Source organism: Solea senegalensis, linkage group LG13 (assembly GCF_019176455.1).
Source record: "Solea senegalensis isolate Sse05_10M linkage group LG13, IFAPA_SoseM_1, whole genome shotgun sequence".
Taxonomy (NCBI): domain Eukaryota; kingdom Metazoa; phylum Chordata; class Actinopteri; order Pleuronectiformes; family Soleidae; genus Solea; species Solea senegalensis.
Genome location: NC_058033.1, coordinates 7,661,769 through 7,675,761, shown reverse-complemented (window position 1 = coordinate 7,675,761; position 13,993 = coordinate 7,661,769). Strand labels below are relative to the sequence as shown.

The following is a 13,993-nucleotide window of genomic DNA, read 5'->3' as shown; positions in this document are numbered from 1 at the left end:
AAATTTTACGTGTTATAATTTTTTTTTACTCATTGTTTTTGTTTGTAACATGACAAAAAACATACATGTCCACATTATACCACATGTTTATTTCTGCAACAAAAACAACGTCATCACATCATCCAACGAACGAACCAGTCGTCCAGTTTTGGTGAAAGGTCGTGTTGGAAAAAACACCGCCAGGGTGTGAGGGTCAAAGGTCAGAGGTAACTTCATTTTTGTTTTCCGTGGGGATGTCGGCATTAAAATGGGGGCGGGTGAAGTTTAAGGCGCTGGCGGTTAAATACGTGTGTGTGTGTGTGTGTGTGTGTGTTGGTGCTGTCACTTAATCCCAAAAAACCATGGCCAAGACCAAAGAACTGTCGACGGACACCAGGAACAAAATTGTAGACCTCCACCAGGCTGGCAAGAGTGAATCTACACTAGGCAAGCAGCTTGGTGTGAATAAATCAACTGTGGGAGCAATTATTAGAAAATGGAAGACATACAAGACCATTGATAATCTCCCTCGATCTGGGGCTCCACGCAAGATCTCATCCCGTGGGGTCAAAATGATCATGAGAACGGTGAGCAAACATCCCAGAACTACACATGAACATGGTGAAGGACCTGCAGAGACCTAGGACCAAAGTAACAAAGGTTACCATCAGTAACACACTATGTCGACAGGGAATCAAATCCTGCAGTGCCAGACGTGTCCCCCTACTTAAGCCAGTACATGTCCAGCCCTGTCTGAAGTTTGCCAGAGACCATATGGATGATCCAGAAGGGGATTGGGAGAATGTCATGTGGTCAGATGAAACCAAAATAGAACTTTTTGGTACAAACTCTACTCGTCGTAGGAAGAAGAATGCTGAGTTGCATCCCAAGAACACCATACCTCCTGCGAAGCATGGGGGTGGAAACATCATGCTTTGGGGCTGTTTTTCTGCAAAGGGGATAGGACAACTGCTCCTTGTTAAGGAAAGAATGAATGGGGCCATGTATCGTGAGATTTTGAGCGACAGTGTGTGCAAACCTCGTGAAGACCTACATTAAACGTTTGACCTCATTGCCAACAAAGGTTATATTACAAAGTATTGAGTTGAACTTTTGTTATTGACCAAATACTTATTTTCCACCATAATTTACAAATAAATTCTTTAAAAATCCTACAATTTGATTTCCAGGATGTTTTCTTCACATTCTGTCTCTTACAGTTGAAGTGTACCTATGATGAAAATTACAGACCTGTCATCATTTTAAGTGGGAGAACTTGCACATTTGATGGCTGACTAAATACTTTTTTGCCCCACTGTAGTCTCGACATACAACATGTACTCCAACAGGGGGCACTGTGAGCATGGCTTGAATCCATCAGAATGGAGGAACGTAAATATCGGACAAAGAAAAGAGACGTGCAGGTGTTTGAGTTTCTGTGATAAAAATTGACGGCAAAGTTTGTGGTGCGTTCAACAGCGGGAAAAAAAGAAAGGTCACAATTGTGTGTGTGTGTGTGGGGACTTAGTTGTATATTTTTGTACAAACCTAGAAAAAGTGACAGCCCACAGTGTGTTTCCTGCTTTTATCTGCGGCGATTCTTGACTCCGCCTCCTCCAGCAGAGGGCAGTCGATTTTTTTTACCAACCCCAAAAAATATAGCGGGGCTTCTGGGAGTAAAAACAGCTGAGTCATCAGAAAAAAATCTAAATACATTGCTGCAGCGAAACACGCCTGGGGGGTGGAGATTACATTACGGCATCACTGCAGGAAGTTTAAAACCTGATGACAACAGGCGGAGGGTAAAGGCCACGCCCCCCCGAGCATCAGACCCCATTCGAGGTTGTGTCGTCTGTTTGATCTCGTGCGAATAAAAGTAAAGAATTTTTTGGGAATTCTCCGTATTCTCCGTGCGAAAAAGTGTTTATTCACTGAAAGATGAAGATTTTCTATTTCATAAACTGAATCTTTGGTTTTTAAGTGTAAAAAAAAAAAAAATTGCGTCTGAGGTTTAATTTGTTCATCAGCTGATCGATAAAAAGACGATCAATAAACATTGGATTTAATTTTTACAAAATGTTTCATCCTCATTTAGAGAAAGAGTTTAAATATTTAAAAACTACAAACAAAAACAACTCTGTAATTAGTTTTCTCACGTAAACGTCACTTCCTGTGAGTGAGCGCCACGATTGGCCGACACGCCTGTCAATCAACCAATGTTCAAACGTTTGCTCTGCACAATCCTCAAAGTCGCAACCATGACGAACCGCGATATCGAAACCGAAAGACTTATTCAGTTCACGATAAACTCAAAGAGACGCATAGGTTGCGTCACTGCCGGTGGAGACGGTGTGAGGTCATAGTTCCGCATCACGTTTTCAATGCGGTGACGACAGACGGAGGCGGAGGGTAAAGGCCCCTCCCCCCGGGTGTCAGACACCCGTCACAGTCATGTCAGCACGCAGAGATGGTGACGTTGATGCCCAGGTTGCCGTTGTCGGCGAACAGGTGCGCAACAGCGGCGTCAAACACCAGGCAGTCGCTGTTGACGATGGCGGCTGCCACGCCGTCGTGGACGGAGCGGGGCGTGGCCTCCCAGGTGAGGCGCCGGCGGTTACCGTTGAGCTCCAGGCGGTAGGCGAAGCTGTCGGCCTGCTTGCGTGTCCCGATGAGCAGCACGGCGGCGAAGAACTGTTGGTGGCCCTCGTATTTCTCCTGCTTCTCCAGCACCAGCATGAAGTGGTGACTGAAACACGACTGCATCATCACCCAGTCCACGGCGCCGGGGAGGTCGATGTCGGTCGCCAGGAAGACGATGTCCTCGCCCTGAAGACGAGACAACGACACGTAGGAAACATAGATGTAAAGCCACAGCAATTGTCTACTTTTACTCCATTTCCCAAATAAATCGCATCATAACGCGACATTTTATCGTCTATGAAGACGAGTAAATTAGCCCTCGTCGCTCAACAGACTGCGAACCCTGCATTCTTTACATTAGCACTCATGCGCAGGAGTTCAGAAAACGTCTGTCCCCTACGTCGGAGATTTACTGACGAGTACTGTGGGGGGCAGAGCCCAGGACACTTACCTGCAGTGTGGTGATGGACTTATGCGCGTGCGTCAGGTGCGGCATGACGGCCTCCAGGGAGCCGTGCCACTTGCAGGTCGCCCCAGGACACGGACACGAGTATGGCCGGAACACGCATGCGTCCTCATGGTCGGGTTTCTCACTGTGGTGGAGAGACAGCAGGCAGCCGGAGGACGAGAACTGAGGACACACACACGTAACATATTTCTGTAAACATACGCGATCATGTGCAGTTCAGTGACAAACGATACTAGCTTTAAAATGTATTTTCAGTTGATGAGCCGCTCAAACCAGACATGTCCGAGGGAGCTGTAGCAGCATTCTCTTCTTTGGTAGGAATGCGTCTTCTATTCCCTGCGTGTGTGGACGGGGTTCAGGGGCATCCTGCAGGGGGCGTCACTGTGTCACATAATCAAAACTGTGGTGGAAGTGGAACTATTCTCATCATTGACTTGTCTGTCGATTGTTTTCTTCGATGAATCATTAGGGTCAGAAATCGTTGATGATCTCAAAGTGTCTTGTTTTTGTCCACAAACCCAAAAAATGATTCATTTTGTTTTATATGGAGCAAAGAAAACAGGAAATATTCACATTTAAGAAGCTGAAAAAAATGATAAAAAATATAAAAAAAATATTTTAACAGAGAAGATGGACACATGTATATGAACTGATGATGTTTATGACACAGTGAGACCATGTTCATGCCCTCACACACACACACGAGACATGAATCCTCTCATGCAGCTGCATTCATGAATTTTTTAATGGATTAAAAGAGACAGAAACCTGTTCATGGTTTCATCAGGACTCTGAGTGAGTGAGTGAGTGCAGATGTCCTTGGACATCCTTGTACTGGTGATGTTAACCCTGAGGGACTGTTCTAGTATTTGTTACACTTGAACCACTAAGAGCAAAAAATGTCCCTTTTAAAAGCAAAGGCTATAAAAAACATGAAACATTATTATATTCTACTTTGACTGAGCTGATTTTCTGCTCAGTCAAAAACGAACTCATTTTTAAAGATTTTAAATGCCAGGTTTTTATCATGATGCCACCAAAAAAATTGGAAAAATGAATTATTTTCAATATACTATGAGCAAAGTTGAATTATTACAGCCTAGGATATGTCAATGCAGGTTCTTTGCATGATTATTGTTTGTGCATGGTCAAATAATTACACTAATCTAGAGGAAATAATGTTTTTTTTTCTCTGTATGCCAAATATGGCTAAATGACGCCACCTAGTGGAGAGTAGTACAAATGATCAATTCCATGCCAAAAGCCCAGATTGACATCCAGATATGATATGCATGTTTTATGCTTTTTCTGGGAGTGAGATGGGAAATTGTAGTTTGAATGGGTTTCAATGGGACATTTTTGGCGCTCAACAGGCTGAGTGTAAATATTGCTCATACATAGTCCATTTTATTTTATTTTATTTTATTTGATATTTGATGCAGTGAATCAAATATAAATACACCTTATATCTTGACAGATTTCATGAAATATGCATGAACATAAGAATGCAAAGCACACAACAGGCCCAGGATGGGGGAGTGGCCTCAACAGCCCTGCAGTCAGTACTGTGCGATGGAATAACATGGATATTATCATCGATTAAAATATTCACATTTAAGAAGCTGAAAATTTACATTTTATTCCCATAGAAAGTTTCCAATTCTGAGAATTCCCCAAAAAGGTTCACAACCCCTACGATGTTTTTTTTCGTCTTCGTCCTCCACTCACCTGCCGGCCCGACAGCGGTTTGGTGCAGCCGACAGGACGACTGGTTCGGTCCTTGACCTCTGACCCCCGCTTAGGTTTCTGATGTTGTTGTTGTCGTCGCCCAGTGTTAGCTTTTAGCACTGTGGTGCTGGCTGAACCAACTCCGTTGTGCCGATGCCAACCCAGCAGGCAGCGCCACTGAGCCAACTCCCTGAGGAGAGGCAGGCAGGAGGCCGGACACAGCATCACACACACATACACAGCTGCCACAAACACACACACACATACACACAAACATCAACAACAATTTTCCACTGTAAACCACTCACTCTCCCACACCAATGTCCATAGAGAAAATCAGTGATTTTAACATCACAGCACACAGGAGTTGTTGATCCACTGCTGCCTCCATCACTAAATTCACGTCTTATTTTTTAATTCAGATTTACCTCAGTGTCACAAAGTGACCACGCGAGGAAGCAGTAGACCAGCAGCTCCTGTGTCCCCCCTGAGCTAAAATCACTGATTTTCTATGGACTTTGGTATGGGAGAGTGAGTGAATATGGTTAAAGAAGGACTCAACTATTTTGTCCCTCCTCACTCTCTGTACACAGACAGAAGCTTGTCACTGACCACAGAACCATGTGGAAAGAAATGACGACTCACTGCTTGTGTGTGTGAGTGTTTTTACGTTCACTAAAAAACACACCACAACACCGTGTCTGTGAGTCCACTCATCAAGTCCTGGACCAGACTCAGTCTGTGTCCACAGAGACAAAGATCAGTCAGTCACTGATGGTCTTTATATATGGTCATTGATAGTCTTTATATACAGTCACTGACGGTTTATACATACAGTCACTGACGGTCTTTATATACAGTCACTGACGGTCTTTATATACAGTCGCTGACGGCCTATATATAGTCACTGGATGGTCTATACATACAGTCACTGATGTCTTTATATACAGTCGCTGGCGGTCTTTATATAGCAGTCACTGACAGTCTTTATATACAGTCACTGACGGTCTTTATATATCACTGTCTTTATATACAGTCGCTGACGTATATAGTCACTGGATGGTCTATACATACAGTCACTGATGGTCTTTATATACAGTGGCGGTCTATATATAGTCACTGGCATCAGTCTATATATACAGTCACTGGCGTCTATATATACAGTCACTGGGTCTATATATACAGCTGGCAGTCTATATATACAGTCACTGACAGTTTTTTTACAGTCACTGGCGGTCTATACAGTCACTGACGGTCTATATATAGTTACTGACAGTCTTTATATACAGTCACTGATGGTCTTTATATACAGTCACTGATAATATTCATATCCAGTCACTGGTCTATATATACAGTCACTGGCAGCCTTTATATACAGTCACTGACGGTCTTTATATACAGTCACTGATGGTCTATATATACAGTCACTGATGGTCGGGTCCATATATACAGTCACTGTCTTTATATACAGTCACTGGCGGACTTTATATATCGCTGGCCTATATAGTCACTGGATGGTCTATACATACAGTCACTGATGGTCTTTATATACTGCTGGTCTTTATATACAGTCACTGGGTTTATACATACAGTCACTGACAGTCTTTATATACAGTCACTGGGTCTTATATACTGGGTCTATATATACAGTCACTGACAGTCTTTATAGATATATATATATAGTCACTGGATGGTCTATACATACAGTCACTGATGGTCTTTATATACAGTCGCTGACGGTCTATATATACAGTCACTGACAGTCTTTATATAGTCACTGGCGGTCTTTATATAGTCGCTGGCAGTCTATATATACAGTCACTGACGGTCTATATATACAGGTCTATATATACACAGTCTATATATACAGTCACTGACAGTTTTTATTTACAGTCACTGGCGGTCTTTATATACAGTCACTGACGGTCTATATATAGTTACTGACAGTCTTTATATACAGTCACTGATGGTCTTTATATACAGTCACTGATAATATTCATATCCAGTCACTGACGGTCTATATATACAGTCACTGACGGTCTATAAATACAGTCACTGGCAGTCTTTATATACAGTCACTGATGGTCTTTATATACAGTCACTGATGGTCTATATATACAGTCACTGACGGTCTATATATACAGTCACTGACGGTCTATATATACAGTCACTGATAATATTCATATACACAGTCAAACATCAGCAGTTTTTCCCTGAACTCCATCAAGTTAATCAAACACAAACAGACACACGTACCAGCTCCTGTAGACGCAGCAGTAATGCAGCTGAACCTCGCACGTCCTCTCTCTCTCTCTTTTCTACTGCAGCAGCAGCAGAAGAAAACAAAAAAAAAATTTGTTTTCTTCTTCTGTGGTAACACACACACACAGAGCCAAACACAAATGCCAACACACACAGCCTGAAATGTGGTGTCCGACGGACCAGCAACACACACACACACACTGAGGAAAACACTCTCTCTGTGAGGCAGAAAAACATTCGTCCTCAAATCGACCGCACAGAGTCGCTGCCCAACACACACACATACAGTGGGGGCGGGGAGAAAGAGAGAGAGAATAGAGGGGGAGTATCGCTCCCCCGTCCTCCTCCTCCTCCCCCCAGCATCTGTCAAACCCCCCCTCCCCACACACACACACACACACTGAGCTCAGTGTTTGTGTTACATGACATCACCTCATGTGTAAAAGTCGTTTCCCGTCAGTCAGCTGACCGTATACAAGGTCACGTGACCGATCCTCTTCCAACGCAGCGATGTTTCCGCCTGCGACGACGCAAGAGCGAGACGAGAGAAGTCGGCTCCTGAGGATGAAAAGTTCTTGCTTCATTTGAGGAGTAGCTTCCAACGTTTTTCCAAAACAGGTCAATTATTATCAATTCATCGCTTTTGTCAATAATTACAACCATTTTTCTGATATCCCAACTTCTTTTTTTGTGATTTTTTCAGCTTCTTGAATGTGAATATTGTCTGGATTCTTTGCTGGGTTTGTGGACAAAAACATCATCATTTCCATTTTATGGACCAAACAATAATCTAATAATCTAAAAATACTAAAAGATCACAAAATTCCCATTGCGTCGTTTTTTTCTCTTGAATTCACATCGTAAACATCCAAGATGTTTCTGAAGACACTCATCATGTCCTCATTTCTTCAGATATCCTCCTGTCCACTTACAGACAAATCAATGAAAAGCAGCAGCAGGAGGAGGAGGAGGAGGATCCATTAAATAAAAAAGAACTTGATTCAATCACAAACTGATGGAGTTTCTGCAGCACTTACAGGATCAGATTCATCACACACACACACACACACATTAAGACCGAGTGTCTGGTGAAATCAATAACCACAGTTTGTTACATGAAATACATCAAACATACACTGAAAAATCCCACATTCTCTATTTATCATAAACATTATTTTTACACACACATACAACTCAATTGTTGCAAAGGGGTGGAAAGACTTGTGGTAAATTTCCCCAAAAAAATGGAAATGGTTGAGAATTAACTGGTAAATAGATAATTCAGATAATTATAATTAAAAATGGTTTAATGCATCGGAAAACCATGGAAATACGCGGAGGAAGGATGACACACATACAAACAAACACACACACACATCTTTCAGACTCTATTCAACATTAATGTGTGTGTAACGTGATCAGCTGTATCACTGACCAACGTGGACACGCGAGCGTGCGTCGTGTGAATTTAGAACGGTGTCTCGAACCAATTTAAGTTCCAAACCTGCGACCAGAGTGAGACACTAAATAAAGCTTGTACTTTAATGGGGTTTATAGTGTGTTTGTGTGATGTACAGAGTGTGCTGTGAGCGCCACCTGAAGCTGTAAAACCAGACGTAAAAAAACAACACATTTTAAGTCCACGATGTTCACGTGTTTATGTCACTGTTAGACAGACTTTAACAACAGGAAACTGACGTTTGTAAACCACGCACTCTCCCACACCAAAGTTCCCGCTTATTACAACAATATTTGTGACAAAGTTGGACAACTTTGTCTTTGAATCAACTCAGCATAAATGTGTTATTAACAGCTTCATACGCTCATAAATGGTCTAAAATGACTGTATTGCACTAATATCGGTATCGGTAGATACTTGAGTTTGTGATATCGGTATCGGTAGATACTCTGGTTTGTGATATCGGTAAATACTTGAGGTTGTGATATCGGTATTGGTAGATACTCAAGTTTGTGACATCGGTATTAGTATCGGTAGATAATCGAGTGTGTGATATCGGTATTGGTAGATAATCAAGTTTGTGATATCGGTATTGGTAGATATTCAAGTTTGTGAAATCGGTATCGGTAGATAATCTGGTTTGTGATATCGGTATCGGTAGATAATCCGGTTTTTGATATTGGTAGATAATCAAGTTTGTGATATCAGTATTGGTAGATATTCAAGTTTGTGATATCGGTAGATAATCTGGTTTGTGATATCGGTAGATAATCAAGTTTGTGATATCGGTATCAGTAGATACTCTTGTTTGTGATATCTTATCAGTAGATACTCGAGTTTGTGATATCGGTATCTGTGATATAGGTATTGGTAGATACTCAAGTTTGTGATATCTGTATCTTTGAAATCGGTATTGGTAGATACTCAAGTTTGTGATATCGGTATCAGTAGATACTCGAGTTTGTGATATTGGTATCGGTAGATACTCGAGTTTGTGATATCAGTAGTTACTCGAGTTTGTGATGTTGGTATCAGACTCAAAAAAGGTAGTATTGTCCCATCCCTACACTCAGCAACAGGGGGTGCTCACAGTACAGTATGAACACACTTTTCTTTAAAAAAAAAACAGTAAACTTGAACTATCCCTTTAACTCATAAGTGTCTAAAAACATATTTCAAAGTCATGTAAAAGAAGAAGAAAAATAATGAAGATTCTGGTAAGTTTCTGGGTCAGTGAACACTCCCACTGTGTTTGTTTTGGTCCTTTGGTCACGTGACAACACACCTCTGTGTGTGTGTGTGTGTGTGTGTGTGTGTGTGTGTTTGTGTGTTACCTTGCAGGGGAAGGGCAGAGTGGACGCCACCTTCTCCATGGCCAGGTTGCGGATGCTGGGGGTGAGCGGGACGCGGCAGGTGGGGCAGCAGCTCAGCTTCTGCCGGCACGGGTTACACACTAGGTGACCCGCCTGACACTGCAGGATGGGCGGCAGGACGTAGTCGAAGCACACCGGACACTCAAACAGCGCCGTGAGCTCCGACGGCTGCCCGGTCAGGCCGCCCAAGCTCAGGGTCACGGCGACGGAAGGGGCGACAGACCCCGACCCCCCGGGCACGGAGCTCACACCGGAGGCGGCTGCCGCTGCGACACCGGCGGTGACTCCTCCAGAGCCTCCATGCTTCCCTCCGCCTGCTTTCCCGGCCCCTCCTCCCCCGGCTCCGGCTGAAGACGGGCGGCTCATGACTTCCAGAAGCGGAGCCGCCGCTGACATCTACCGCCTCCCACCGGACCGTCCTCCTCCAGCGGCTCTTGGCGCCTGTAGACCCAACATGGCGGTGGTCAGTTTGGATCGCCTGCCGCCAACAGCGATTGGCCGCTACGTCACAGAGTGACAGAGCGCTCAGCCAATCAGAGAGCGCAGCGTCATGACGTCATAATAATAATATTTTGTTTTTGAAAGACTTTGCACTGTTATGGAAAATGTGATATTCAGAAATACTTCTTTATTATAAATCTATTGATTTTATTGGCAATATATATATATATATGTACATATATATACATTTTTACATACATATATACAATATGTATTAATGCATATATATATGCATATATATATACCTAATACATATTATTTATGATATGCTTGTATTTGTACATGAATTAACTTTTAGTTAAGTATTGTTGATTTTATCTCATACAGTACATGTTAGAGAGAGAGGGAGAGAGAGAGAGAGAGAGAGAGAGAGTGGGAGAGAGACTACCTGCTATGCTTTGTCGCCCTCAAGTGGACATCAGGTGAAACTACATTCTCCTCCATCACAGAATTCCGTTGGATCAGGGACCTCTCATAATCTCGTATGACCTCGGGGCCAGTCATAAGAAACGAGAAACAATATTTATGATGACATTTCACAATAAAAGTCTTTGCTTTGACATGGGACGATAAATGGTTTACAATACAAACGGATTTATGACGCAAAATCAATCTATTAATAATAAAAATAGAAAGAAATAACTTGATATTAAATGTTGTGCAGCATTAGATTGATTTGGGGGGGCCGCATGTGGCCCACAGGCCACGTGTTTGAGACCTCTGAATTGGATGATGATACTTAAAAGAAATGGTGAAGGGTCAAAGGTTGTATCTTCTTCCAGTTCTAACTCCTCCAGAGCTTAAACTGAGACCACCTCCCACACCAAACCCCATAGAGAAAATCAGTGATTTTAACATCACAGGAAACAGGAGTTGTTGATCCATTGCTGCCTCCATCACCAAGTTCAAATGTCTTATTTTAGTCAATTCGGCATTCAAAAGCCTTTGTTCAGATTTACCTCAGTGACACAAAGTGACCACACAAGGCAGCATTAGACCAGCAGCTCCTGTGTCCCCGTGTGTTAAAATCACTGGTTTTCTCTATGGGGAGAGAAACATAAATTTCCTGTTGGAAAAGTCTTTCAAACAGTGAGATAATGACGTGAACACATTCTTAAGACATCGTAGACGTGGATTTTACTCGTCGAGTGTTTTATTAAGTGGCTGAAATCAGTTATTTCTTGACTGTGTGTCAGTGCCTCAGACAACTACACTTTAAAAAAGTGGCGCTGTCCTTTTAAGACGGGTTGAATTTGGGTCACATTCAAACAAATCTGACAAATGAGGGGAAAAGCCGCAGAGCTGCTGCTGCTGATGTGTGTGTGTCAGAGAGTGTCAGAGTGAGAGAAGAGAAAGAATCACTTCTTCTGTTCTGTTGGATGGTCCGGCTCTGGCCTCCTGCCCACATGGAAAGGGCTCTTACTTTAATTTCCAGGAGGAATTGAAGAAGAATTGGCTGACGGCTACGACGACGCAGCTCAATTAACCTTCAGTCGCCTCAAGTTCACTCAACAAAAGCTCAAGAAAGAAGCAAGAAAAGAAAAGGCAAAGAGCAGTGAAGTTGTGAGAGTTTGTTTCAAAATGATCCAGCAGCAATAAGAATAAGAATAATCTACATCATCTACACTGAACCAACTCAACCTGGATTAAATCAGGTTATAAAATAAGAGGGGAATGGGAGGAGCTGAGGTTTTGACTTCTTTATCACATGTCTGTCAGATTATTTATTTATTTCCTCTTAATCTGTTAATCTCCTCCTCGCTTCACTCTTCAGATTTACATGAGTTGGTAATGTGAATGGGGAAAGTCCTCATGGAGACCAAAACCTGGTCCCAGTGAGGCAGAACCTTACTGACGTTGAGGACTAAGATTGGTATTGTGGTTTGGTTAAGGTTAAAGTTAATCCTTAACTGGTTATGGTTAAGGGATTAAAGGTTAAGACCTGGTTTAAGGGTTAGAATTAGGTTTAGGATAAGGTAAGGGGCTATGAGTGTCCTCTGAAATGATGCCATGGAAACTTAGCGTAAACGACGTGGCTGAAGGACAGAACAGTTGATGCAGTGAGGACAGAGGGACAAAGACATGAAAGAGACAAACGTCCCTTTAAGACAACGTTGCTTTGAATGTGACAGAAAACCGTCCACTTTGTCCTTCACATGACGGTGAATCCAGGTCCCATCGCTTCGTCCTCAAACTTTTCACGGCAGTGATTCACGTCCACCGTCTCTCTGGATCTGTGGGGAAACGCTAACATGTCCTCCCGTTAGCACGTTAGCCTGTCCCCGACTGGTTTTCACCATCTTCACTTTTATGATGAGAACAGCTGGAGTAGAGAGAAGTTGTGGGACTTTCTCGAGGTCTATAGAGGTTGTGTTTCCTGCCAGAGGGCGGCGCTACCTTAGCTGTGTGGCGTCAGCTGCCATGTGAAGTGAAAAAGACAGAATCTATAATTCATGGACACTCGAGTTGAAATTGAAAACAACAGCAGGTGACAGGTGATGGAGGGTGGGGGGTTTCAGTCGTGAGGCGTCACACGACATGTCGAAGGCAGAAGCGGATTTTGGTTCTTGTTTCAAAAGGAAAAGGAAATCCGACGAGTGGTCGTCGCTGCTCTTTAATTATTAACACTAGGTCTCAGTTTTATCTTTGTTCACTGAGGATTTGTTTTTTTGTTTTTGTAAAATATTTGATCTTGGACACTCGTCCAGGCTCCCATGGAGGCAGTCAAACTGTATGACGGTGGGGAGTTGTTAAAATATAACCGAAAAATCAAGGGAAGAGAAATCCACAACCAACATTGGAGACGGGTAACGTGTACGCACCTGCACTGTTTAATCATCGCCGACAGGATTTGTCAACGTCTTGTTACCCTAAATCCTTAGACCGCTTGTGACGTCCAGACTGGCGATATGTCGAGGGTGTGGGTCCGCCTTTCGCTCTGTGTCAGCTGAGATTGGCACAGCACCCCCCCGTAAGCCTCATGTGGAGGATAAAGAAGTAATAGATTAATGGATGGATACCAGGAAAGCAGAGAAATAGAGGTTTTTGTGCTCATATACTTTTCGTTATGGTAGAACTTCCGCGGGAACAAGCGTCCAATCACAGCTTCTCAGTACTGTAATTCATAAACGGTTAAATAAATAACTACCAGATATGAAAAGTGAAAGTTATCTTGGAAAAAGAAGCATAAAGAACTCAATTAACATTTGTTTTGACAATTGTACTGCTATAAAATCTAAATAAATCAAATGATGCCCATAAGTTTTGTGGGCACATTGGCAGCGTGCCCAGTCCAAACTTACGCCCTCGCCAAAAAAACACTATCATTTTATTACTTTAATCACAAACAATAAACAGCAGTCTTGTATAAAGTACTTTAAAGGTCACTGGAGTAAAAGTAAACGTATGTTACCAGAAAATGACTTTGGTACAATATTACTAAGTTTATGACATTTGTTGTAAAAAAGTGAGCAGTTAGGATTGAGCCATGGTGGCTCAGTGGTAGGGCGAGTTGTCCTTCAACTGGAAGGCTGTGGGTTCAGTTCCTGGCTCTGCTCGTCTATGTGTGTGTCCTTGAGCAAA

General features: G+C 42.7%; 1 protein-coding gene across 2 annotated transcripts; it reads right to left on the bottom strand.

The window, feature by feature from the left end:
- Positions 1 to 70: 70 nt before the first annotated feature.
- siah2l (seven in absentia homolog 2 (Drosophila)-like) lies at positions 71 to 11,248 on the bottom strand. Of its 2 annotated transcripts, XM_044042480.1 has the most exons (4): positions 10,800 to 11,248; positions 9,872 to 10,351; positions 3,071 to 3,250; positions 71 to 2,805 (listed from the first exon to the last, which is right to left on the bottom strand). In XM_044042480.1, exons 2-4 carry the CDS (start codon positions 10,304 to 10,306, stop codon positions 2,434 to 2,436), a joined length of 987 nt encoding a protein of 328 aa, XP_043898415.1. In that variant the 5' UTR covers positions 10,307 to 10,351; positions 10,800 to 11,248; the 3' UTR covers positions 71 to 2,433. The 2 variants fall into 2 exon arrangements, with proteins under 2 accessions (XP_043898415.1, XP_043898414.1); XM_044042479.1 differs by lacking the exon at positions 10,800 to 11,248 and having other exon boundaries at positions 9,872 to 10,427.
- Between the last annotated feature and the right edge of the window lie 2,745 nt (positions 11,249 to 13,993).

What these genes read in the sequence shown, in the direction of transcription:
- siah2l (XM_044042480.1), bottom strand. Translation starts at nt 10,306, where the DNA reads ATGTCAGCGGCGGCTCCGCTTCTGGAAGTCATGAGCCGCCCGTCTTCA. An exon ending in CTCTGCCCTTCCCCTGCAAG is followed by an intron (nt 3,251 to 9,871) that starts GTAACACACAAA and finishes GTGTGTCCTCAG; the next exon opens with TTCTCGTCCTCCGGCTGCCT. An exon ending in AGTCCATCACCACACTGCAG is followed by an intron (nt 2,806 to 3,070) that starts GTAAGTGTCCTG and finishes TCTCGTCTTCAG; the next exon opens with GGCGAGGACATCGTCTTCCT.